The 27,246-nt window shown below is 49.6% G+C and overlaps 1 protein-coding gene across 1 annotated transcript in view; it reads right to left on the reverse strand.

The window, feature by feature from the left end:
* The window catches only part of LOC140208451 (NACHT, LRR and PYD domains-containing protein 3-like), a 133,269-nt gene that overhangs the window by 56,917 nt on the left and 49,106 nt on the right, over nucleotides 1-27,246 (reverse strand). The window contains exons 3-7 of the mRNA XM_072277138.1: nucleotides 26,625-26,714; nucleotides 22,833-23,264; nucleotides 22,091-22,257; nucleotides 19,255-19,426; nucleotides 19,083-19,148 (exon numbers count right to left, since the gene is read on the reverse strand). Coding sequence (XP_072133239.1) covers nucleotides 19,083-19,148; nucleotides 19,255-19,426; nucleotides 22,091-22,257; nucleotides 22,833-23,264; nucleotides 26,625-26,634 — 847 coding nt within the window. The 5' untranslated portion in view covers nucleotides 26,635-26,714. The remainder of the gene's footprint in view (nucleotides 1-19,082; nucleotides 19,149-19,254; nucleotides 19,427-22,090; nucleotides 22,258-22,832; nucleotides 23,265-26,624; nucleotides 26,715-27,246) is intronic.

Genomic DNA, 27,246 nt, shown 5'->3' on the forward strand with positions numbered 1-27,246 from the left:
GTGGCGTCTCACAGTGTGTCAGGACCCTTTTGGGGCCTGTGGGGTCTCACAGTGTGTCAGGACCATGTCAGGAGTGTGTGGGATCCCACAGTGTGTCCGGACCCTGTCAGGGGTGTGTAGGGTCTCGCTGTGTGTCAGCACCCTGTCAGGGGTGTGTGGGGTCTCACAGTTTGTCAGGTCACCGTCAGAGGTGTGAGTGGTCTGACAGTGTGTCAGGGCCCTGTCAGGGGTGTGTGGGGTCTCACAGTGTGTCAGGACCGTTCCAGGGGTGTGTGGGCTCTCACAGTGTGTTTGGACCCTGCCAGGGTTGTGTGGGGTTTCACAGTGTGTCAGGACACCGTGAGTGGTTTGTGGGGTTTCACACTGTGTCAGGATCTGGTCGTGGGTGTGTGGGGTCTCACTGTGTGTCAGAACACTCTCAGATGTGTGTGGGATCGCAATGTGTGTCAGGATGCTGTCAGGAGTGTGTGGCGTCTCACAGTGCGTCAAGTCCCTGCCCGGAGTGTGTGGGGTCTCACACTGTGTTAGGACCCTGTCAGGGGTATGTGGGGTCTCACAGTGTGTCAGTGTCCTGTCAGGTGTGTGTGGGGTCTCACAGTCTGTCAGTGTCCTGTCAGGTGTGTGTGGAGTCTCACAGTGTGTCAGTGTCCTGTCAGGTGTGTGTGGGGCGTCACAGCTTGTCCTGACCCTGTCAGGGGTGTGTGGGGTCTCACAGTGTGTCAGGACCCTGTCAGGGGTGTGTGGGGTCTCACAGTGTGTCAGGACCCTGTCACGGGTGTGTGGGGTCTCACAGTTTGTCAGGAACCTGTCAGGTGTGTTTGGGGTCTCACAGTGTGTCACGACACTGTCAGGGGTATGTCAGGTCTCACCGTGTGTCAAGATCCTTTCAAGGGTGTGCGGATCTCACAGAGTGCTTGGACCCTGTCAGGTGTGTGTGGGGTCTCACAGTGTGTCAGTGTCCTGTCAGGTGTGTGTGGAGTCTCACAGTGTGTCAGTGTCCTGTCAGGTGTGTGTGGGGCGTCACAGCTTGTCCTGACCCTGTCAGGGGTGTGTGGGGTCTCACAGTGTGTCAGGACCCTGTCAGGGGTGTGTGGGGTCTCACAGTGTGTCAGGACCCTGTCACGGGTGTGTGGGGTCTCACAGTTTGTCAGGAACCTGTCAGGTGTGTTTGGGGTCTCACAGTGTGTCACGACACTGTCAGGGGTATGTCAGGTCTCACCGTGTGTCAAAATCCTTTCAAGGGTGTGGGGATCTCACAGAGTGCTTGGACCCTGTCAGGGGTGTGTGGCGTCTCATAGTGTGTCAGGGTCCTGTTAGGGGTGTGTGGGGTATCACAGTGTGTCAGTGTCCTGTTACAGGTGTGTGGGATCGCAATGTGTGTCAGGACCCTGTCAGGGGTGTGTGGGGTCTCACAGTGTGTCAGGTACCTGTCAAGGGTTTGTTTGGGTCTCACACTGTGTCAGGTCCCTGTCAGGGGTGTGTGGGGTCTCACACTGTGTCAGGTCCCTGTCAGGGGTGTGTAGGGTCTTACAGTGTGTCAGGATCCTTTTGGGTCCTGTGCGGTCTCACAGTGCGTCAGGACTCTCTCAGGGGTGTGTCGGATCTCACAATCTGTCAGGACACTATCTAGGGTGTGTGGGGTCTCACAGTTGTCCGGACCCTGTCTGGTGTGTGTGGAGTCTCACAGTGCGTCAGGTCCCTGTCAGGTCCCTGTGGGGTCTCACAGTGTGTCAGGACCGTGTCAATAGTGTGTGGGGTCTCACAGAGTGTCACGACCCTGTTAGGGGAGTGCGGGGTCTCACAGTGTGTCTGGACCCTGTCAGGTATGTGTGGCATCTCACAATGTGTCAGGACCCTTTTGGGGCCTGTGGGGTCCCACAGTGTGTTAGGACCCTCTCAGGGGTGTGTCGGATCTCACAGTCTCTCAGGACCCTATCCTGGGTGTGTGGGGTCTCACAATGTGTCAGGATCCTTTTGGGGTGTGTGGCGTCTCACAGTGTGTCAGGACCCTTTTGGGGCCTGTGGGGTCTCACAGTGTGTCAGGACCATGTCAGGAGTGTGTGGGATCCCACAGTGTGTCCGGACCCTGTCAGGGGTGTGTAGGGTCTCGCTGTGTGTCAGCACCCTGTCAGGGGTGTGTGGGGTCTCACAGTTTGTCAGGTCACCGTCAGAGGTGTGAGTGGTCTGACAGTGTGTCAGGGCCCTGTCAGGGGTGTGTGGGGTCTCACAGTGTGTCAGGACCGTTCCAGGGGTGTGTGGGCTCTCACAGTGTGTTTGGACCCTGCCAGGGTTGTGTGGGGTTTCACAGTGTGTCAGGACACCGTGAGTGGTTTGTGGGGTTTCACACTGTGTCAGGATCTGGTCGTGGGTGTGTGGGGTCTCACTGTGTGTCAGAACACTCTCAGATGTGTGTGGGATCGCAATGTGTGTCAGGATGCTGTCAGGAGTGTGTGGCGTCTCACAGTGCGTCAAGTCCCTGCCCGGAGTGTGTGGGGTCTCACACTGTGTTAGGACCCTGTCAGGGGTATGTGGGGTCTCACAGTGTGTCAGTGTCCTGTCAGGTGTGTGTGGGGTCTCACAGTCTGTCAGTGTCCTGTCAGGTGTGTGTGGAGTCTCACAGTGTGTCAGTGTCCTGTCAGGTGTGTGTGGGGCGTCACAGCTTGTCCTGACCCTGTCAGGGGTGTGTGGGGTCTCACAGTGTGTCAGGACCCTGTCAGGGGTGTGTGGGGTCTCACAGTGTGTCAGGACCCTGTCACGGGTGTGTGGGGTCTCACAGTTTGTCAGGAACCTGTCAGGTGTGTTTGGGGTCTCACAGTGTGTCACGACACTGTCAGGGGTATGTCAGGTCTCACCGTGTGTCAAGATCCTTTCAAGGGTGTGCGGATCTCACAGAGTGCTTGGACCCTGTCAGGTGTGTGTGGGGTCTCACAGTGTGTCAGTGTCCTGTCAGGTGTGTGTGGAGTCTCACAGTGTGTCAGTGTCCTGTCAGGTGTGTGTGGGGCGTCACAGCTTGTCCTGACCCTGTCAGGGGTGTGTGGGGTCTCACAGTGTGTCAGGACCCTGTCAGGGGTGTGTGGGGTCTCACAGTGTGTCAGGACCCTGTCACGGGTGTGTGGGGTCTCACAGTTTGTCAGGAACCTGTCAGGTGTGTTTGGGGTCTCACAGTGTGTCACGACACTGTCAGGGGTATGTCAGGTCTCACCGTGTGTCAAAATCCTTTCAAGGGTGTGGGGATCTCACAGAGTGCTTGGACCCTGTCAGGGGTGTGTGGCGTCTCATAGTGTGTCAGGGTCCTGTTAGGGGTGTGTGGGGTATCACAGTGTGTCAGTGTCCTGTTACAGGTGTGTGGGATCGCAATGTGTGTCAGGACCCTGTCAGGGGTGTGTGGGGTCTCACAGTGTGTCAGGTACCTGTCAAGGGTTTGTTTGGGTCTCACACTGTGTCAGGTCCCTGTCAGGGGTGTGTGGGGTCTCACACTGTGTCAGGTCCCTGTCAGGGGTGTGTAGGGTCTCGCTGTGTGTCAGGTCCCCGTCAGAGGTGTGTGGCGTCTGACAATGTGTCAGGGCTTTGTCAGGGGTGTGTGTGGTCTCACAGTGTATCAGGACCCTTTGATGTGTGCGTGGTGTCGTGTGGTGTGTCACGATACTGTCAGAGGTCTGTGTGGTCTCACAGTGTGTCAGGACCTTGTCAGGGGTGTGTGGGGTCTCACAGTGTGTCAGGAGCCGGGCAGGGGTTTGTGGGGTCTCACGTGTCAGGACCCTGCCTGGGTTGTGTGGGGTCTCACAGTGTGCCTGGACCCTGCCAGGTGTGTGTGGGGTCTCACTGGTTGTCTGGACACAGATGGGTGTGGGATCGCAATGTGTGTCAGGACCCTGTCAGGGGTTTGTGGCGTCTCACAGTGCGTCATGTCCCTGTCAGGGGTGTGTGGGGTCTCACAGTGTGTCAGGACCCTTCTGGGGTGTGTGGGGTCTCACAGCGTTTCTGAACCCTGTCAGGGGAGTGTGTGGTCTCACAGTGTGTCAGGACCCTTCTGGGGCCTGTGGGGTCTCACAGTGTGTCAGGGCCCTCTCAGGGCTGTGTCGGATCTCACAGTCTGTCAGGACCCTGTCCAGGGTGTGTGGGTCTCACAGTGTGTCAGGAACTTGGCTGTCAGGTGTGTGTGTGGTCTCACAGTGGGTCAGGACCCTGTCAGGGGTGTGTCGGGTCTCACAGTGCGTCAGGTCCCCGTCAGGGATGTGTGGGGTCTGACAGTGTGTCAGGGCCCAGTCAGGGGAGTGTGCAGTCTCACAGTGTGTCAGGACCGTTCCAGGGGTGTGTGGGGTCTCACAGTGTGTCAGGACCCTTTCATGTGTGTGTGGTGTCGTGTGGTGTGTCACGATCCTGTCAGGGGTGTGTGTGGTCTCACAGTGTGTCAGGACCCTGTCAGGGGTGTGTGGGGTCTCACAGTGTGTTAGGACCCTTGCAGGGGTGTGTGGGGTCTCACAGTGTGTTAGGACCCTGTCAGGGGTGTGTGGGGTCTCACAGTGTGTCAGAACCCTCTCAGATGTGTGTGGGATCGCAATGTGTGTCAGAACCCTGCCAGGGGTGTGTGGGGGGTATGTGGGATCGCAGTGTGAGTCAGGACCCTGTCAGGTGTGTGTGGCGTCCACAGTGGGTCAGGACGCTGTCAGTGGTGTGTGGGCTCTCACAGTGTGTTAGGACCCTGCCAGGGTTGTGTGGGGTTTCACAGTGTGTCAGGACACCGTGAGTGGTTTGTGGGGTTTCACGGTGTGTCAGGATCTGGTCGTGGGTGTGTGGGGTCTGACTGTGTGTCAGAACACTCTCAGATGTGTGTGGGATCGCAATGTGTGTCAGGACGCTGTCAGGAGTGTGTGGCGTCTCACAGTGCGTCATGTCCCTGTCAGGGTTGTGTGGGGTCTTACAGTGTGTCAGGACCCTTTTGGGGCCTGTGGGGTCTCACAGTGTGTCCGGACACTGTCTGGTGTGTGTGGAGTCTCACAGTGCATCAGGTCCCTGTGGGGTCTCACAGTGTGTCAGGACCGTGTCAATAGTGTGTGGGGTCTCACAGTGTGTCAGGACCCTGTTAGGGGAGTGCGGGGTCTCACAGTGTGTCTGGACCCTGTCAGGTGTGTGTGGCGTCTCACAATGTGTCAGGACCCTTTTGGGACCTGTGGGGTCTCACAGTGTGTTAGGACCCTCTCAGGGTGTGTCGGATCTCACAGTGTGTCAGGACCCTATCCTGGGTGTGTGAGGTCTCACAATGTGTCAGGAACCTTTTGGGGTGTGTGGTGTCTCACAATGTGTCAGGACCCTTTTGGGGCCTGTGGTGTCTCACAGTGTGTCCGGACCCTGTCAGGGGTATGTAGGGTCTCGCTGTGTTTCAGCACCCTGTCAGGGGTGTGTAGGGTCTGACAGTGTGTCAGGGCCCTGTCAGGGGTGTGTGCAGTCTCAGTGTGACAGGACCGTTCCAGGGTTGTGTGGGGTCTCACAGTGTGTCAGGACCCTTTCATGTGTGTGTGGTGTCGTGTGGTGCGTCACGATCCTATCAGGGGTGTGTGTGGTCTCACAGTGTGTCAGGACCCTGTCACTGGTTTGTGGGGTCTCACAGTGTGACAGGTCCCTGTTAGGGGTGTGTGGGGTCTCACAGTGTGTCAGAACCCTGCCTGGGTTGTTTGGGGTCTCACAGTGCGTCAGGACCCTGCCAGGGATGTGTGGGATCGCAGTGTGTGTCAGGACCCTGTCAGGTGTGTGTGGCGTCCACAGTGGGTCAGGTCGCTGTCAGGGGTGTGTGGGGTCCGATAGTGTTTCTGAACCCTGTCAGGCATGTGTGCCGTCTCACAATGTGTCAGGACCCTTTTGGGGCCTGTGTGGTTTCACAGTGTTTTAGGACCCTCTCAGGGGTGTGTCGGATCTCACAGTCTCTCAGGACCCTATCCTGGGTGTGTGGGGTCTCACAATGTGTCAGGAACATCCTGGGGTGTGTGGGGTCTCACAATGTGTCAGGACCCTTTTGGGGTGTGTGGGGTTTCGCAGTGTGTCTGGACGCTGCCAGGGGTGTATGGGGTCTCACAGTATGTCAGAACCCTTTCAATGTGTGTGGGATCGCAATGTGTGTCAGGTCGCTGTCAGGGGTGTGTTAGGTCTCACGGTGTGTCTGGACCCTCTCAGGTATGTGTGGGATCTTAATGCGTGTCAGGACCCAGTCAGTGGTGTGTGGGGTCTCACAGTGTCTTAGGACCCTGCCAGGGTTGTGTGGGGTTTCACAGTGTGTCAGGACACCGTGAGTGGTTTGCGGGATTTTACAGTGTGTCAGGATCTGGTCGTGGGTGTGTGGGGTCTCACTGTGTGTCAGAACACTCTCAGATGTGTGTGGGATCGCAATGTGTGTCAGGACGCTGTCAGGAGTGTGTGGCGTCTCACAGTGCGTCAAGTCCCTGTCAGGGGTGTGTGGGGTCTTACAGTGTGTCAGGATCCTTTTGGGTCCTGTGCGGTCTCACAGTGCGTCAGGACTCTCTCAGGGGTGTGTCGGATCTCACAGTCTGTCAGGACACTATCTAGGGTGTGTGGGGTCTCACAGTTGTCCGGACCCTGTCTGGTGTGTGTGGAGTCTCACAGTGCGTCAGGTCCCTGTCAGGTCCCTGTGGGGTCTCACAGTGTGTCAGGACCGTGTCAATAGTGTGTGGGGTCTCACAGAGTGTCACGACCCTGTTAGGGGAGTGCGGGGTCTCACAGTGTGTCAGGACCGTTCCAGGGTTGTGTGGGGTTTCACAGTGTGTCAGGACACGGTGAGTGGTTTGTGGGGTTTCACACTGTGTCAGGATCTGGTCGTGGGTGTGTGGGTTCTCACTGTGTGTCAGAACACTCTCAGATGTGTGTGGGATCGCAATGTGTGTCAGGATGCTGTCAGGAGTGTGTGGCGTCTCACAGTGCGTCAAGTCCCTGTCAGGGGTGTGTGGGGTCTTACAGTGTGTCAGGATCCTTTTGGGTCCTGTGCGGTCTCACAGTGCGTCAGGACTCTCTCAGGGGTGTGTCGGATCTCACAGTCTGTCAGGACACTATCTAGGGTGTGTGGGGTCTCACAGTTATCCGGACCCTGTCTGGTGTGTGTGGAGTCTCACAGTGCGTCAGGTCTCTGTGGGGTCTCACAGTGTGTCAGGACCGTGTCAATACTGTGTGGGGTCTCACAGAGTGTCACGACCCTGTTAGGGGAGTGCGGGGTCTCACAGTGTGTCTGGACCCTGTCAGGTATGTGTGGCATCTCACAATGTGTCAGGACCCTTTTGGGGCCTGTGGGGTCCCACAGTGTGTTAGGACCCTCTCAGGGGTGTGTCGGATCTCACAGTCTCTCAGGACCCTATCCTGGGTGTGTGGGGTCTCACAATGTGTCAGGATCCTTTTGGGGTGTGTGGCATCTCACAGTGTGTCAGGACCCTTTTGGGGCCTGTGGGGTCTCACAGTGTGTCAGGACCATGTCAGGAGTGTGTGGGATCCCACAGTGTGTCCCGACCCTGTCAGGGTTGTGTAGAGTCTCGCTGTGTATCAGCACCCTGTCAGGGGTGTGTGGGGTCTCACAGTGTGTCAGGTCACCGTCAGAGGTGTGAGTGGTCTGACAGTGTGTCAGGGCCCAGTCAGGGGTGTGTGCAGTCTCACAGTGTGTCAGGACCGTTCCAGGGGTGTGTGGGGTCTCACAGTGTGTCAGGACCCTTTCATGTGTGTGTGGTGTCGTGTGGTGTGTCACGATCCTATCAGGGGTGTGTGTGGTCTCATAGTGTGTCAGGACCCTTCAGTGGTTTGTGGGGTCTCACAGTGTGACAGGTCCCTGTTAGTGGTGTGTGGGGTCTCACAGTGTGTCAGCACCCTGCCTGGGTTGTTTGGGGTCTCACAGTGTGTCAGGACCCTGTCATGGTTGTTTGAGGTCTCACAGTGTGTCAGGATCCTGTCGGGGGTGTGTGGGGTCTCACAGTGTGTCAGAACCCTCTCAGATGTGTGTGGGATCACAATTTGTGTCTGGACCCTGTCAGTGGTGTGTGCGGTCTCGTAGTGTGTCAGGTCCCTATCCAGGGTGTGTGGGGTCTCACAGTGCGTCAGGACCCTGCTAGGGTTGTGTGGGATCGCAATGTGTATCAGGACCCTGCCTGAGGTGTGTGGGATCTCACAATGCGTCAGGAACCTTTTGGGGTTTGTGGTGTCTCACAATGTGTCAGGACCCTTTTGGTGTGTATGAGGTCTTACAGTGTGTCTGGACGCTGCCAGGGGTGTGTTAGGTCTGACGGTGTGTCTGGACCCTCTCAGGCGTGTGTGGGATCTTAATGCGTGTCAGAACGCTGTCAGTGGTGTGTGGGGTCTCACAGTATGTTAGGACCCTGCCAGGGTTGTGTGGGGTTTCACAGTGTGTCAGGACACGCTGAGTGGTTTGTGGGGTTTCACACTGTGTCAGGATCTGGTCGTGGGTGTGTGGGGTCTCACTGTGTGTCAGAACACTCTCAGATGTGTGTGGGATCGCAATGTGTGTCAGGATGCTGTCAGGAGTGTGTGGTGTCTCACAGTGCGTCAAGTCCCTGCCAGGAGTGTGTGGGGTCTAACAGTGTGTCAGGATCCTTTTGGGGCCTGTGGGGTCTCACAGTGTGTCCGGACCCTGTCTGGTGTGTGCGGTCTCACAGTCTGTCAGGACCCTTTTGGGGCCTGTGGGGTCTCACAGTGTGTCAGGACTCTCTCAGGGGTGTGTCGGATCTTACAGTCTGTCAGGACCCTATCCATGGTGTGTGGGGTCTCACAGTGTGTCAGGACCCCTCAGGTGTGAGTGGGGTCCCACAGTGTTTCTGAACCCTGTCAGGCGTGTGTGCCGTTTCACAATTTGTCAGGACCCATTTGGGGCCTGTGGGGTCTCACAGTGCGTCAGGACCCTGCCAGGGTTGTGTGGGATCGCAAAGTGCATCAGGACCCTGCCAGGGGTGTGTGGGATCGCAATGTGTGTCAGGACCCTGTCAGGTGTGTGTGTGTGGCGTCCACCGTGGGTCAGGGCGCTGTCAGGAGTGTGTGGGGTCCCACAGTGCTTCAGAACCCTGTAAGGCGTGTATGCCGTCTCACAATCTGTCAGGACCCTTTTGGGGCCTGTGGGGTCTCACAGTGTGTTAGGACCCTCTCAGGGGTGTGTCGGATCTCACAGTCTCTCAGGACCCTATCCTGGGTGTGTGGGGTATCACAATGTGTCAGGAACCTTTTGGGGTGTGTGGTGTCTCACAATGTGTCAGGACCCTGTTGGGATGTGTGGGGTCTCGCAGTGTGTCAGGACCCTGTCAGGGGTGTATGGGGTCTCACAGCGTGTCTGGACGCTGTCAGGGGTGTGTGGGGTCTCACAGTGTGTCAGGTCCCTGTGGAGTCTCACAGTGTGTCAGGACCGTGTCAATAGTGTGTGGGGTCTCACAGTGTGTCAGGACCCTTTTGGGGCCTGTGGGGTCTCACAGTGTGTTAGGACCCTCTCAGGGGTGTGTCGGATCTCACAGTCTCCCAGGACCCTATCCTGGGTGTGTGGGGTCTCACAATGTGTCAGGATCCTTTTGGGGTGTGTGGCGTCTCACAGTGTGTCAGGACCCTTTTGGGGCCTGTGGGGTCTCACAGTGTGTCAGGACCATGTCAGGAGTGTGTGGGATCCCACAGTGTGTCAGGACCCTGTCAGGGGTGTGTAGGGTCTCGCTGTGTGTCAGCACTCTGTCAGGTGTGTGTAGGGTCTCACAGTGTGTCAGGTCCTGTCAGGGGTGTGTGGTGTCTCACAGTGTGTCAGGTCCGTGTGGCGTCTTCCAGTGTGTCAGGACCCTGTCAGGTGTGCGTGCCGTCTCACAGTGTGTCAGAACCCTGTCAGGTGTGTGGGGGGTCTCACAGTGTGTCAGAACCCTGTCAGTAGTGTGTGGGGTCTGACAATGTGACAGGACATTGTCAGGGGTGTGTGGAGTCTCACAGTGTGCCAGGACCCTGTGAGCGGTGTGTGTGTATCACAGTTTGTCAGGACCCTGTCAGGGTGTTCGGGGTCTCACAGTGTTTCTGTACCCTGTCAGGGGTGTCTGGGGTCTCACAGTGTGTCAGTCTCCTGTCAGGTGTGTGTGGGGTCTCACAGTGTGTCAGTGTCCTGTCAGGTGTGTGTGGAGTCTCACAGTGTGTCAGTGTCCTGTCAGGTGTGTGTGGGGCGTCACAGCTTGTCCTGACCCTGTCAGGGGAGTGTGGGGTCTCACAGTGTGTCAGGACCCTGTCACGGGTGTGTGGGGTCTCACAGTTTGTCAGGAACCTGTCAGGTGTGTTTGGGGTCTCACAGTGTGTCACGACACCGTCAGGGGTATGTCAGGTCTCACCGTGTGTCAAGATCCTTTCAAGGGTGTGGGGATCTCACAGAGTGCTTGGACCCTGTCAGGGGTGTGTGGGGTCTCACAGTGTGTTAGGACCCTGTCAGGGGTATGTGGGGTCTCACAGTGTGTCAGGATCCTGTCAGGGGTGTGTGGGGTCTCACAGTGTGTCAGGGTCCTGTAAGGGGTGTGTGGGGTCTCACAGTGTATCAGGGTCCTGTAAGGGGTGTGTGGGGTCTCACAGTGTATCAGGGTCCTGTAAGGGGTGTGTGGGGTCTCACAGAGTGTCATCAGTGTGAAAGTAAGCATGCAAGTACAGCAGGCAGTGAAGAAAGCTAATGGCATGCTGGCCTTCATAACAAGGGGAATTGAGTACAAGAGCAAAAAGGTCCTTCTGCAGTTGTACAGGGCCCTGGTGAGACCACACCTGGAGTACTGTGTGCAATTTTTGTCTCCAAATTTGAGTAAGGACATTCTTGCTATTGAGGGAGTGCAGCGTAGGTTCACAAGGTTAATTCCCGGGATGGCGGGACTGTCATATGTCGAAAGATTGGAGTGACTGGGCTTGTATACTCTGGAATTTAGAAGCCTGAGAGGGGATCTTATTGAAACATATAAGATTATTAAGGGATTGAACATGCTGGAGGCAGGAAGCATGTTCCCGCTGATGGGTGAGTCCGGAACCAAAGGCCACAGTTTAAGAATAAAGGGTAGGCCATTTAGAATGGAGTTGAGGAAAAACTTTTTCACTCAGAGAGTGGTGGATATATTGAATGCTCTGCCCCAGAAGGCAGTGGAGGCCAAGTCTCTGGATGTTTTTTAGAAAGAGATGGATAGAGCTCTTAAAGATAGTGGAATCAAAGGTTATGGGGATAAGGCAGGAACTGGATACTGATTGTGGATGATCAGTCATGATCACAGTGAATGGCGGTTCAGGCTCGAAGGGTCGAATGGCCTACTCCTACACCTATTGTCTCTTGTCTATTTTCTATAGGACCCTGTCCGGGGTATGTTGCGTCTCACAGTGTGTCAGGACCATGTCAGGAGTGTGTGGGATCTCGCTGTGTGTCAGCACCCTGTCAGAGGGGTGAAGGGTCTTACAGTGTGTCAGGACCCTGTCAGGGGTGTGTGGGGTCTCACAGTGTGTCAGGAGCCGGCCAGGGGTGTGTGGGGTCTCACAGTGTGCCAGGTCTCCCTCAGGGATGTGTGGTGTCTCACAGTGTGTCAGGACCCTGTCAGTGGTGTTTGAGGTATCACAATGTGTCAGGACCCTGTCAGGTGTGTGTGGGATCTCACTGTGTGTCAGCACCCTGTCAGGGGTGTGTGGGGTCTCATACAGTGTGTCAGGAGCCGGCCAGGGGTGTGTAAGGTCTCACAGTGTGCCAGTTCCCTGGCAGGGGTGTGTGGGGTCTCACAGTGTGTCAGGAGCCGGCCAGGGGTGTTTGAGGTATCACGATGTGTCTGGACCCTTTTGGGAGTGTGTGGGGTCTCACAGTGTGTGAGGACCGAGTCCAGGTTGTGTGGGGTCTTACAGTGTGTCCGGACCCTGCCAGTGGTGTGTCGGGTCTCACAGTGTGTCAGGACCCTCTCAGGTTTGTGTCCGGTCTCACAGTGTGTCAGGAGCCGGCCAGGGGTGTGTGGGGTCTGACAGCGTGACAGGATGTTGTCAGGGGTGCGTGGGTCTCAGAGTGTCTCAGGACACTATCAGGGGTCTGTGCGGTCTCACAGTGTGTCAAGATCTTGGCGATCTGGAAGGAATCTAGAGCAGCTGGATGACCTTCGATTCATAAGGGAGAATGAGGCAGTCATAGATGAGAGCTTCAGGGAGGTAGTCACACCAAGGCTGTCGGAAGCAGGTCGTTGGGTGACGGTCAGAGGGGGGAAAGTGAAGGTGAGCAGACAGGCAGTGCAGAGCACCCCTGTGGCCATTTCCCTCAATAATATGTTCACCATTCTGGATACTGTTGGTGGGGACAACCGACCGGGTGTGAGCCACGGTGGCAGGGCCTCTGGCACTGAGTCTGACCCTGTGGTGCAGAAGGGTGGGACGGAGAAGAGGAGAGCTGTCGTCATTGGAGACTCTATAGTCAGGGGAGCAGACAGGAGATTTTGTGGACGTGAGAAGGACAGCCGCATGGTTTGTAGTCTCCCGGGTGCCAGGGTCCAGGATGTCTCTGACCGGGTGCACGACATCCTGGTATGAGAGGGAAAGCAACCAGAAGTCGTGGTACAGGTTGGCACCAACAACATAGGCAGGAAGAGGGATGAGGTCCTGAAGTGTGAGTTTCGGGAACTAGGCAGAAGGCTAAAGAGCAGGACCTCAAGGGTGGCGTTCTCAGGATTGCTGCCAGTGCTACGTGACAGTGATGGTAAGAATTGGAGGAGATGGCAGTTGAATGCGTGGCTGAGGAGTTGGTGCAGGGAGCAGGGGGTTTGGATCATTGGGATCTCTTCTGGGGTATTCTTCACTTATGTGAAGAACGAAAGGATGACAGGAGTGAAGGTAGGTCCATTTAGATAAAGGTGGGAAGATGTGCCTGAAAGCTGTGGAAGTGAGTGAGGTGCTCAATGAATACTTCTCTGCAGTTTTCACCAATGAGAGAGAACTTGATGATGGTGAGGACAATATGAGTTAGGTTGATGTTCTGGAGCATGTTGATATTAAGGGAGAGGAGGAGTTGGAGTTGTTAAAATACATTAGGATGGATAAGTCCCTTGGGCTAGACAGAATATTCCGCAGGCTTCTCCATTAGGTGGGGGAAGAGATTGCTGAGCCTCTGGCTAGGATCTTTATGTCCTCGTTGTCCACAGGAATGGTACCAGAGGACTGGAGGGAGGCGAATGTTGTCCCTTTGTTCAAAAAAGGTAGTAGGGATAGTCCGGGTAATTATAGACCAATGAGCCTTACGTCTGTGGTGGGAAAGCTGTTGGAAAAGATTCTTAGAGATAGTATTTATGGGCATTTAGAGAATCATGGTCTGATCAGGGACAGTCACCATGGCTTCGTGAAGGGCAGATCGTGTCTAACAAGCCTGATAGAGTTCTTTGAGGAGGTGACCAGGCACATAGATGAGGGTAGTGCAGTGGATGTGATCTACATGGATTTTAGTAAGGCATTTGACAGGGTTCCACACAGTAGGCTTATTCAGAAAGTCTGAAGGCATGGGATCCAGGGAAGTTTGGCCAGGTGGATTCAGAATTGGATTGCCTGCAGAAGGCAGAGGGTGGTGGTGGAGGGAGTGCATTCAGATTGGAGGGTTGTGATTAGTGGTGCCCCACAAGGATCTGCTCTGGGACCTCTAATTTTCATGATTTTTATTAACGACCTGGAGGTGGGGGTAGAAGGGTGGGTTGGCAAGTTTACAGATGACACAAAGGTTGGTGGTGTTGTAGATAGTGTAGAGGACTGTCGAAGATTGCAGAGAGATATTGATAGGATGCATAAATGGGCTGAGAAGTGGCAGATGGAGTTCAACCTGGAGAAGTGTGAGGTGGTACACTTTGGAAGGACAAACTCCAAGACAGAATACAAAGTAAATGGCAGGATACTTGGTAGTGTGGAGGAGCAGAGGGATCTGGGGTACATGTCCACAGATCCCTGAAAGTTGCCTCACAGGTAGGTAGGCTTATGGGTTGTTGGCTTTCATAAGTCGAGGGATAATGTCTAAGAGTCGCAATGTAATGATACAGCTCTATAAAACTCTGGTTAGGCCACACTTGGAGTACTGTGTCCAGTTCTGGTCGCTTCACTATAGGAAGGATGTGGAAGCATTGGAAAGGGTACAGAGGAGATTTACCAGGATGCTGCCTGGTTTAGAGATTATGGATTATGATTAGAGATTAAGGGAGCTAGGGCTTTACTCTTTGGAGAGGAGGAGGATGAGAAGAGACATGATAGAGGTGTATAAGCTATTAAGAAGAATAGATACAGTGGACAGCCAGTGCCTCTAAACATCTGGAGAAGAGTGATGCTTATGTGAGAATGCTGTTCTCGGACTACAGTTCAGTATTCAACACCATCATTCCCTCCAGGCTTGACAAGAAGCTCAGAGACCTCGGCCTTGACCCTGCCTTGTGCAGCTTGATCGTGGAATTCCTGTCAGATTGCCAGCAGACGGTAAGAGTGGGCTCCCTCACCTCTGCCCCTCCGACACTCGATGTAGGTGCCCCTCAGGGCTGTGTCCTAAGCTCCCTCCTTTACTCTCTGTATACACATGACTGTGTCGCCACCCACAGCTCCAATCTGCTAATTAAATTTGCTGACGATACTATATGGATTGGCCAAATCTCAAATAATAACGAGGTAGCCTACATAGAAGTCATCACCCTGACACAGTGGTGTCAGGAGAACAACTTCTCCCTCAATGTCGCAAAAGCAAAGGAGCTGGTCGCAATGTCGCAAGAACAAGAGGAATGGAGACAGGCTAACCTCTATTGACATCAATGGATCTGGGGCTGAGAGGGTGAACAGCTTTAATTTCCTTGGCATTCACGTCACTGAGGATCTCACATGGTCTGTGCACACCGGCTGTGTGGTGAAAAAGGCACAACAGCACCTCTTTCACCTCAGATGGTAGAGGAAGTTTGGGATGGGCCCCCAAATGCTAACGATTTTCTACAGGGGCACAGTTGAGAGCATCCTGACTGGCTGCATCATTACATGGAATGGGAACTGTACTTCTCTCAATCGCAGGGCTCTGCAGAGAGCGGTGCGGACAGCCCAGTGCATCTGTAGACGTGAACTTCCCACTATTCAGGGCTTTTCAGAGACGGGGTAAAAAGGACCCAAAGGATCATTCTGAACCCAAGTCTCACCAACCACAAACTGTTCCAGCTGCTACTATCCGGGAAACGGTACCACAGCATAAAAGCCAGGACCAACAGGCTCCGGGACAGCTTCTTCCACCAGGACATCAGACTGATTAATTCACGCTGATACAAATCTATTTCTACAATTGTACACATATATACACGCTCACCGCACACACTTTACTGTAATTGTGCTGTTGGTGCAGAAAAACAGTTTACACGACATGTGTCTGTGATATTAACCCTGATTCTGAGAATTTTTATCCGGCTGTTGTCTCATTTTTTTAGATCTGTTATTCACCATACTCATACTGTCCTCATTCATATCAATCTGAGTGTGATCCAGTGCACATGGCGTTTTCTAGAAACTGTCATTTAAGTTCTTATTTTTCTTGGCATATTTTCCAGATCTGTTTCAGACCAGGATATTATACCAAAATTATACGTCAATATGGGCATAGTGAGTGTATACTACCTTTGTTATATTTTTACTGTTCAGCTCTGTTTGGCAGATTTTCTTGATCCTTGATGTAAATTCAGATTTTCTTCAGCCTTGAAGTAAATTTTGTTGGAAGGTTTTCCTTTATCACACGATTATCTATTTTCTTTGCTTATTGATATCCTAAGTATATGTTTCATATTCTGTTGTATTGTCCCCTGATGCTCTGTTTGATATTCTACTGGCTCTATTGCACCTTTCTTTATGTTTCATGTTCTGTACTTTTCTAGTCTAAAGTTCATGCTTATATCTTTAGAAGTTAGTTCCATTATTTGAAATATTTGTTTTAGCTTTGCTGATGCAAGAGCAAGTAATTTCAAATCATCAATGTATAGCTGTGCAAACGTATAATTCGTATTTTTACCTGATTTGATACCTGATTTTTGTCCGTTTCAGTAAATTATGAGCAGGTTTAAAGCCAAACAGAACCATACTGGCCTTAGTGAGTCGCTCTGGAAAATCCCTCAATTTTGATAATGGTGGTTGTCCCTTTGTGGTTGTTAATAGGACGATTATTTTATGCCAATGATTCATCAGATGTTGTAGAAATTTCACAAGTATTGGATGAATTTTATATCTATTTGGAACTTCTCTTAACCATGTGAGGGAGAGAATCAAATGTTTTTTGATAGACAATATTACACTGAAAGATTTCTGCTTTCCACAGGTTTTGAAATAGAATTGCATAATCTGTTATCTGTTGTTCATAACCGAACGGTATTTTTTCTGCTGTCCTGTGAGTATATTGTGGTTATCTAAGTGAGTTGTTATTAGTTACCGGATGCACGATGCTACAATTATATAATTGTCTTAATATTATTAAGAGCCAATAATAACATAGTAGGTGACCATTCAGTAGTCTTATAAATGCAGTATTGAAGCTGTCCCTGAGGCTGGTGGTACACACCTTCAGTCTTTATATCTTCTGCCCCATGGCTGTATGAAAGAGAGAATGTTTGAGGTGGTTTGGGGTTCAGCAGAGCCAAGAAGGGCCAAAAGACCTGTTTCTGTGCTGTAGTTTTTTTTATGGTTTCTATGGTTTCTAAACAACATCCATGTGTAACTTCATCCATCACCTTTGTCACATCCTGCAGGAACTCAATCAAGTTGTCAAGACGCAAATCCCATCCAAAGCTTTTAATGATTATGGACCTGTATTCCCAGATCACTTTGCTCTACCGCACTCCTCAGTGCCCTACTGGTAACTGTATAAGACCGGCCCTGCTTGGTCTTTCCAAAGTGCAACACGTCACGCTTGTCTGCAATCTGCCCAATTTATTCTTAAATGTTAAAAAAGAACCCGCATTTACCACCTCGTCTGGCAGCTCATTCCACACTCCCGCCACTCTGTGTGAAGAAGCCCCCACTAATTTTCCCTTTAAACGTTTCCCCCCTCACCCTTAACCCATCTCCTCTGGTTTTGTTCTCTCCTTGCCTTGGTGGAAAAAGCCTGCTTGCATTCACTCTATCTATACCCATCATAATTTTATATACCTCTATCAAATCTCCCCTCATTCTTCTATGCTCCAGGGAATAAAGTCCTAACCTATTCAACCTTTCTCTGTAACTGAGTTTCTCAAGGCCCAGCAACATCCTTGTAAACCTTCTCTGCACTCTTTCGACCTTATTAATATCCTTCCTGTAATTTGTTGACCAAAACTGAACACAACGCTCGAGATTCGGCCTCACCAATGCCTTATACAACCTCATCATAAAATTCAGCTCTTATATTCAATACTTTGATTAATAAAGGCCAATATACCAAAAGCTCTCTTTACGACCTTATCTACCTGTGATGCCACTTTTAGAGAATTTTGTATCTGTATTCCCAGATACCTGTTCTACTGCACTCCTCAGTGCCTTACCATTTACCCTGTATGTTCTATCTTGGTTTGTCCTTCCAAAGTGCAATACCTCACACTTGTCTGTATTAAACTCCATCTGCCATTTTTCAGCCCATTTTTCCAGCTGGTCCAAGTCCCTCTGCAAGCTTTGAAAACCTTCCTCACTGTCCACTACACCTCCAATATTTGTATCGCCAGCAAATTTGCTGATCCAATTTACGACATTATCATCCAGATCATTGATAGAGATGACAAATAACAATGGACCCAGCACTGATCCCTGTGGCACACCACTAGTCACAGGTCTACTTGTATATTGGTAGAGTCTTTGACAAGGTCCCACATGGGAGGCTCATACAGAAAATTAATATGCTTGGGAACTGTGGGGAATTATCCTCGCTGGCGGGGATGCACACTGGGAGAAACATCTTAGCTGGCGGGCGGTGAATCTGTGAAATTATTGTCATAGACTGCTGAGGAAGACACGTCATTGGATATAGTTAAAATGCAGGTTGATATGTTCCTGATTAGGAAGAGCGTCAACATTTACAGAAGGCGGGATAATGGGGTTGAGAGGATTTGCGTAGCAAAATCACTGAGCCGATTGGCTTAATTCTGCTCCTAAGTCTTATGATTTTAGGGTGCATCTGGAGTATTGTATTCACTTCTGATTGTCCAGCTTTTAGAAGGATTGGAGAGGGTGCAGAACAGGTTTATCAGGGTGTTGCCTGGATTTGGTGGCATGTGCTACAAGTGGAGGTTTGATAAACTTGGTTTGTTTACTCTGGAGTTAGAATAGAGATCTGACAGAGGTACACAAGTTTGAGAGATAAGATTTGGGTCGACAGCCTGTATTTTGTTTGTTATTTTTTTACATAAGACTGGTGTCTAATATCAGAGGGCATTTGGTTAAGATGAGATGTGGGAAATTTACAGCAATTGTGAGTGTTTTTTTTTTCATAGAGTTCTGGTACCTGGAATTTACTACCTGAGTCATGTTGAAGGCAACTATGTTAGATATACATGAATGTACAGCAAATGCAAGCATATGGTCAATAATATAAGAAAGGATACCAAAGTATTTTTTTTAAACTTTCCCAGATATATAAAGAGTAAAAAAACAGGAGAGGTTCGATATTGGACCGCTGAAAAATGATGTTGTAGCTGCAGTAACGGGTGAAAAGGAAATACCAGACAAACTCTATAGAAGTCACTAGCGGAATTACAAAAAGTAATGAACACCAGTGAACAGAATTGTGTGTTGTGCTATTACAAAGGAAAAGGGGCTTGGAAGATGAAAGGTCTGAAGATAGAAGAGTCACCTGGACTGGGTCGTACAGTGTATCAGGAGCCTGCCTGGGGTGTGTGGGCATTCCCAGAGCGTTAGGACCTGGAGTGAAGGCTTCAGCAGAACCAACAGATGGATTAATGGAAAAATAAAATGTAGAATATTCAGGCTGCAAAGAGAAATACTTTGAATTGTTACTTCAATCCAGAGATCAGCGAATGGCTAATGGTGAATTTTGATTCCCAGGTTTTGCCAAGTCACAGACTAACACTTGAGATGTGGTTTGAACTGAGCATTTCATCACTCACCTATCAGTTGAGTGGGTAATTCAGATAACCCTTGGGCGATGTTCATGTATTCCTGTGGATCAGGACCTGTTTAAATATAAAAAGAATCCATAGAAACAGAGCTAAAATAATTAAAATAACTAAAATGTTTATTTCAATGTGCCTTTGTGTTCAGTGCATGTTTTTAACGTACCGAGCTCCTGTATTTCCCTCAGTATTCTGTCCAACTTCGGTAACTCAGTCCTCCATGTCACAAAGGATTCCCACATCGCCCTCCGGGCCCGGGAGCCTTTACCCATCACCAAACTGAGGAAGAGTCTGGAACTCTCTGTCCGGTTTCCCTTCTCTGTCAGTTCAGTGACTTTCTAGAAAAGGAAAGTAATAAATTTACTGTGAAGCAGACATACAGACAGACATGGAGAATGTGCAGGAAAATATCTGTTCATGGTCCCAGTAGCTTCAGAAATGATGCAGTCACTGGGCTGTTGCCTGATCCTCCCTGGGTTCAGTCGTTAACAAAGAAACTCTAGCTGAGGGAACTTCTAAATCAATATTGTGAAAGAATAAGGATCTACTGACACCCTGCAGTATATTCAACGTGATTAATTTACTTATCCATCAATGTGTAACATTACATCAAAAAGATGTGACAAGAAGAACGGAAGAGAGGGAGAGCGAGGGAGCAAAAAATGGATGGTGGGCATCACTGAATCGTGGCTGAAAGATCATATTTGGGTGCTCACATCCAAGGATAAATATTTAATCGAAAGGAGAGGCAGGTGGGTGAAAGGGTTGGGTTGACTCTGTTGTCATAAAAAATGAAATGTGCTTCTAAAGAAGTGATAGCAGATTGGACGGTGTAGTTGTTAAGATACTGTGTAGGAAAGAAAATGACCCTGATGGAACAGTAACCAGGATGTGGGATACACATTCCAGTGGGAGAGAGAAGAGGCATGTAAAGATTTCAATGTTAAAATAGTCATGGGGAATTTCAATATGCAGGTAGCTTTGGAAAATCAGGTCGGTGTTGAATCCCAAGTGAGGGAATTTATAGAATGCCTATGAGATGGCTTTTGAGAGAAGCCTATGGTTGAGTCCACTATAGGAAAGGCAAATCTGGATTCAGTGTTGTGTATTGCACCAGATTTGATTGGGAAGCTTAAGGTAAATAAACCCCTAAGAGGCAGTGATCATAAAATAGCAGAACTGACACTGCAGTTTGAGAGGGAGAAGGTAAAAGTTAGATGTATCAGTTTACACTGGAATAAATGAATTACAGAGAAATGAGAGAGGAGCTGGGCAAAAATAAATTGGAAGAGGCAACAACCAAGCAGGAATAAAGTATGACTATGACTATGACTATGACTAGGAATAGATGAAGATTCTGGGAGTGATTCAGAAGGCACAGGTAGAGGTAGATAATCCCAAATATGAAGAATTATTCCAAAGGCAGGATGATCAACCGTGGCTGACGAGGAAGTCAATGCAGCAGAAAAGCAAAGGAGAGGGTATAGAGTATAGCAAAACATAATGGAAAACAGAAGGACTGGGAGGCTTTTACTAACCAGCAGAAAGCAACGAAAAGCCGTAAGTAGAGAGAATATGAAATATGAAGGCAGGCTAGCTAATAATGTAAAATAGCTTACCAAATATATGCCCTTTCAGGACAACCTATTGATTTTTGATGTCATGCGATATCAGCTTTGTGCGTGGTGGTTCCTGTCTAACCAATCTGAATGTTGAACCAGGAAGTTACCGGGAAAGTTGATGAATGGAAGGAAGTGGGTGTTGTCTGAATGGACTTTAGCCCAGCATTTGACAAGGCACTGCAGAGGAGGGTGGGGACTCTTTGAATGACAGGTGAAGCTCAGCCTGGTGAAATAAATGGGAGGTCAGATGATACAGACCTCAGACACATGATCTGGACACTGAATGAGCGTTGTTGTGCCTGCATAGAAAGTGGGATTTGGAGGATCGATCAGGCGGATCGATCCAAATTGCTATTCCAGTTTGAAGGAAAAGGGGTTGACTGGTGGGGAGCTGTCTCTGTGTCCACCCTCGCCTGGGTGATAGCTCCACCACAGAAGACCGGTCCCCCTGGTTAAAGTCACAGTCGGTGACTTGTGAAGCATTTCGGACGACGACGAGAAGATCGACTGCATCAGCTCACCTGAGGACTCAACTCTGTCTCTCTCTCTCTCTCCCCATCACTACTCAACTAAATACCACGAACTGAACTGAACTGAACTTTACTCAACATCGTAAGACCGTATCTTTTTACCCCTAGACTTAAAGAAACTTGGTTTTTCATACATATATATTCCACACTTACTTTAATATATAATCATTGCTAACCTGTGTGATTTATTTACTTTGATATTACTGTATAGCGTAGTAACTAATAAATATTATTAGTGTATAGCAATACGAGACTCCAAAGTGGTTTCCATTTCTGTTGGTTTCTTTATCCCTGTCATGGGGTACGTGACAATAGGCAGTTTCAGTAGACCAGCATGGAATAGATGGGCCAAAGAGCCTGTTTCTGTGCTGTACTTTCCTATGACGATGACATGTCAGCCACTCATTGTTCAGGAACTCAGACGGAGACTAGACCAGCTGTGGTTAGTAGGTTTCCCTCCCTCAAGTACCACAGTGAAGTCAGTTGGCCCAATTTACAATCTGACAGTTTAATATTCATCCTGGATTAATGAGCTGAGGTGAATTTGACTGACGGTCCCGATAAGACGTGAAATTAGTTTTAGACTGAATGTCTGTTCAACAGCCCAGATATGCAGCCACTGCTCGTGTATCACACTGATAAATACAGCAGGTGTGAGAGGAAAAGGTGACACTGAACCTGTAGTTCCCAGTGCTCCCCACCTTAACAGCTGAAACCAGATCTGCTGGAGACCATCAGAGATCAACATCTCCATTGCCACGTAGAACTCCTAGAACGTGCAGGAGATGAATATTAATCAATATTCCCTCTGATACCAGCAGTTCGGTGACAATAGACTAAACACACTCACCTCATTTTCTTCTCTACTGAAATGTCCCTCCTTTGTCAACATCCAACCGAGTCTCTCAACCTTTTCTTCAATCGCTTGTTTAAGTCTGTCTCTGTAGAACTTTGTCAGCTGGTACAGTCGATATTCCTCCCCCTGTGCCAGGAGGTCAGAGATTGTAAACTCTGGCTCTGCAAATATAAAAAGTGAATGTAGTCACAAACTCAAATATCACCTGTCTCCACTGCTCTCACCCAACCCAACAAACCAGTCATGTCAACAACCTCAGTGTTCACCTGCCTTCATCTGGAAACATGGATTTTATCCTAATCTCTGACACTGGACTAAAACCGAACCATCAATGCGCTAGACATGACGTTACCAGAAGGACCACATTTACTAGAAACCTGTTTCTCCCACCGTCCCACCCACTCACCCATCGCAGTTTAAGATGGGCAATAAATGTTGGGACTGCCAATGATAGTCGCTTCCCAGAGATACTCTCTCCATCCTGGTGAATACGTTTCCCACAACTGTTATCCTGGAAATACTCTCTTATCCGGATAGCTGCGTTTCCTCCGATACACATCCTGGATATCATCAGAACAGGTAGTACATTTCCTGTAGTGCGGTAACGGGTGCCCCCCTACACCACATGTACCACATCCACACATTTCCCCTCTCTGACCAACCCTCCAACAAGGAATCACATTTACCCTCCTCCCTGCCACATTCTGCGAAAACATTACCCTCATATTTCACTCACCCACTCCCTGTTGGGGACTTGACAATTCCGTGTTTAATGAGCTTCTGGGCTGACAGACAGTCGCCTCACTTGTACCAGTTCCAGGGTCCTGATCAGTGTCTCTGACGTCACTGTCTCTGGGCTGACAGACAGTCACCTCACTTGTACCGGTTCCAGGGTCCTGCTCAGTGTCTCTGACGTCACTGTCTCTGGGCTGACAGACAGTCGCCTCACTTGTACCAGTTCCAGGGTTCTGCTCAGTGTCTCTGACGTCACTGTCTCTGGGCTGAATTTGCTCCACTTCCGCTGCAGCCGGACCGCATTCCATTGGGACGTCGCTCTCAATCTGACCCTGCTTTGGTACCTTGCTTCCCATGTCCCGATCATCTTCCCTCAATGAGTTGCCTGGTAAAAACCTCTTGAGTACTTTCCGTACCTGATTTAATTTCCCACCTGAAGTAAATGATGAATAGCAGGTTTAGAGTGATTTATACTCGAGCAAGGATTCACAATGGGTGCCTGCAATGGAGCCGAGACTCCGGCTGACCAGATTTGGAGTGGGACTGTGCTAGTGAATGAGAACCACACTTCCTGCTAGGTGACCGTCCCGATAAGCCGGTGTCTGGACACATCCACTCCCAGGAAAAAACTGGATAGACACAGTAATACTGATCACCGACTACGCATTAGTTGAACACACTGATAACCAGCGGTTATTAATGGAACAGCATCAGGTGATACGGGGAATTATCACTGGGATTATCTTTCATAAACATAAATCTCCCTGGGTCACAAACTGTCCAGTCACCTGTGTCACTCACAAACAATCCACTGGATTACTCATGGTCCGATCCTCTAGATCACACGTTCTCCGTTTGCTTTGTCTTACATTGTCTTGTCCCCTGGGTCACAGACTGACCATTGCCTTGATGCCTGGTCCCCTGGGTCCCATCCCGTCACCTGGAGGATGATTGTCATGTAACAACTATACAAGTCATTGGCAAAGGGAGCGTCTTGGCGTGCAGTTCTCGTAGCTAAACTTAAAGTCTCACCGAGAGAGCTTTGCGTTCATTTGCGGTTGCTGATCTATAGGATGGATGTGATTCAGCTGGAAAGACTGTCGAGAAGATTGTCAAGTATGTTACTGGATGGAGCTGCTTGGTTTTTGTGTTATATGTTTCGGCTGGGACAGTTTGCCCTGGATCAGGGCAGCTTGAAGGGTGACCTTACACACGTACATAAAGTAATCAGGGGTGCAGAGAGGGTGGATAGTCATAATATGTTTCCCAGGTTAGGGGAGTCTGAGACTCGAGGGCAGAAATTTAAAAGGGACTGAAGGGGCATTTTTTCACGTGGCGGGTGATGAGTATAAATTGCACGCAGTCAGAGGAGGCTGTAAACACAAATAAAAGGATTCGTTTCCAGGCTGTAATCTCTGTTTTATTCCACCTGGAATCACAGAGTTGAGCACAATCACAATGCCCACCGGAGACAGTGACAGTTGGTCATTGGTTATACCGGGTCTCCCATCAGAGATACTGGGAATTTAAATTCAGGTAGCAGATCATCTCAAGAGGGAAATATTGAGAACTCACTTTCACCATTTGGCCACAGACCAGACATGGATTGGGATATTAAAACAAAATCAGAATCAGGTTTATTATGACCGGCATGTGACGTGAAATTTGTTAATTTAGCAGCAGCAGCTCAATGCAATACATAATCTAGCAGGGAAAAAAATAATACTGAATAAAAAAAAATAAACAAGTAAACCAATTACGAATATTAAATAGATTTTTTAAAACTTGCAAAAACAGAAAGACTGTATATTAAAAAAATCTAAGGTAGTGTCCAGAGATTTAATGTCCATTTAGGAATCGGATGGTAGAGGGGAAGAAGCTGTTCCTGAATCGCTGAGTGTGTGCCTTCAAGCTTCTGTACCTGCTTTCTGATGGTAACGGTGAGAAAATGGCATGCCCTGGGTGCTGAAGGTCCTGCATAATGGACGCTGCCTTTCTAAGACACTGCTCCCTGAAGATGTCCTGGGTACTTTGTAGATTCATACCCAAGATGGAGCTGACCAGATTTACAACTTCCTGCAGCTTCTTTCGGTCCTGTGCAGTAGCCCCTCCATACCAGACAGTGATACACCAAACCAGACCACAAGTTTATCTAAAATGAAGTGTCTCCTGATCCTCAGCCATTTCCAAGGCTGGCAATGTTCTCGGCTCGGTTACAGAAAACAGAGTTTGGAAAATTTCCCTCATCTACTTTCCCTCAGAGTTTGGAAAATTTCCCTCATCTGAATTTTATAAATAAAAGTTGGAGATGTCTTTCACCTCTAAACAGGCCGATGTGCAACAAGCCCTGAGCCTGGACTTTTACGTAACAAACAACACCGCCGTCACATTCCTGTTTGTGTTTCACTCTCAACCTACTGATTCAGGGTCTCCGGCTCCTTTCACTCAGGTGGAGCTTTGCCTGGTGAACGAAGTCATTCGACCATTACTGGTGTCAGGTCCCTGCACTGGGACTGTTGGACTGATCAATTACACAAAGCCACTTTACCAGTGGGATCAATGACACTTTTCTCTGCCCTGTTAGCACCTGTGTAAGTTTCTTCATCTGAACTAGTAACCATATAACAATTACAGCACGGAAACAGGCCATCTCGGCCCTTCTAGTCCATGCCGAACTCTTACTCTCACCTAGTCCCACCAACCTGCACTCAGCCCATAACCCTCCATTCCTTTCCTGTCCGTATATCTATCCAATTTGTTTTAAACGACAACATCGAACCTACCTCAACCACTTCTGCTGGAAGCTCGTTCCACACAGCTACCACACTCTGAGTAAAGAAGTTCCCCCTCATGTTACCCCTAAACTTTTGCCCTTTAACTCTCAACTCATGTCCTCTTGTTTGAATCTCCTCCATTCTCAATGGAAAAAGCCTATCCACATCAACTCTATAAATCCCCCTCATAATTGTAAACACCTCTATCAAGTCCTCCCTCAACCTCCTATGCTCCAAAGACTAAAGACCTAACTTGTTCAACCTTTCTCTGTAACTTAGGAGATGAAACCCAGGCAACATTTTAGTAAATCTCCTCTATACTCTCTGAACTTTATTGACATCTTTCCTATAATTTGGTGACCAGAACTGTGCACGATACTCCAAACTTGGCCTTACCAATGCCTTATACAATTTCAACGTTACATCCAAACTCCTATACTCAATGCTCTGATTAATAAAGGCCAGCAAACCAAAAGCCTTCTTCACCACCCTATCCACATGAGATTCCACCTTCAGGGAACTATGCACTATTATTCCTAGATCACTCTGTTCTACTGTATTCTGCAATGTCCTACCATTTACCATGTATGTCCTATTTTGATTAGTCCTACCAAAATGTAGCACCTCACATTTTTCAGGATTAAACTCTATCTGCCATCTTTCAGCCCAGTCTTATAACTGGCCTAAGTCTCTCTGCAAGCTTTGAAAATCTACTTCATTATCCACAATGCCACCTATCTTAGTATTATTTGCATACTTACTAATCCAATTTACCACCCCATCATCTAGACCATTAATATATATGACAAACAACACTTGACCCACTACCAATCCCTGAGACACACCGCTACACACCGTCCTCCAATCTGACACACAGTTATCCACCACTACTCTCTGGCATCTCCCATCCAGCCACTGCTGAATCCATTTTACTATTTCGATATTAATGCCTAACGATTGAACCTTCGAAGTGCAGCTACAGGACAGAAGTTTAATGATAAAGATCCCAGTGAACGTACCTGTAGCCATTCTGATTCTGACTGACGATTGTCGTCGTCTTGTTTACACTTTGGTCGCGGTGCAGGACAGCTCCAGCTGTTGGTGATGCCCTGAATTACATACAACAAGCAGACAGTGAGTCAGAAAGAGTACGATTCTTTGCAAAATGTGACCGTATCGCCACCCTGTGTATCAGAGCAGCAGTTTGCTTAGGGAACAAACATTCCCTGTTAACATCAACTCCCACACCATGTCTGTACGTCAGTCCAGTGATATCTGGCGAATCCTATTGACAGAGTCAGAGAGCAACAGAGCACAGACACAGACCCTTCAGCACAATGAGACAATGCTGACCACAGTGCCCACAGAGTTGGTCCCAATTTCCTGTGTTGGGCCCATTTCACTCTTGGCCTCTTCACTCCATCTACACATCCCAACTGCTATCGTCACAATCACTGTCTATCTCATTGGTAACTCTGAAGCAAAGCATTCATTAAGCACCGCATCACCGCATCCTCCAGGCACATTTCCTCCCTTGCTCCTGTGTAGTCCTACCCTCAATCTATTCATCCTCCTCTTCTTTTCCCACATGTAGAACGCCTTGGGCTTTCCTTCATCCTGCTTCTCAAGGACACCTCAAGT

The sequence above is a fragment of the Mobula birostris genome, chromosome 13 (assembly GCF_030028105.1).
Source record: "Mobula birostris isolate sMobBir1 chromosome 13, sMobBir1.hap1, whole genome shotgun sequence".
Taxonomy (NCBI): Eukaryota; Metazoa; Chordata; class Chondrichthyes; order Myliobatiformes; family Myliobatidae; genus Mobula; species Mobula birostris.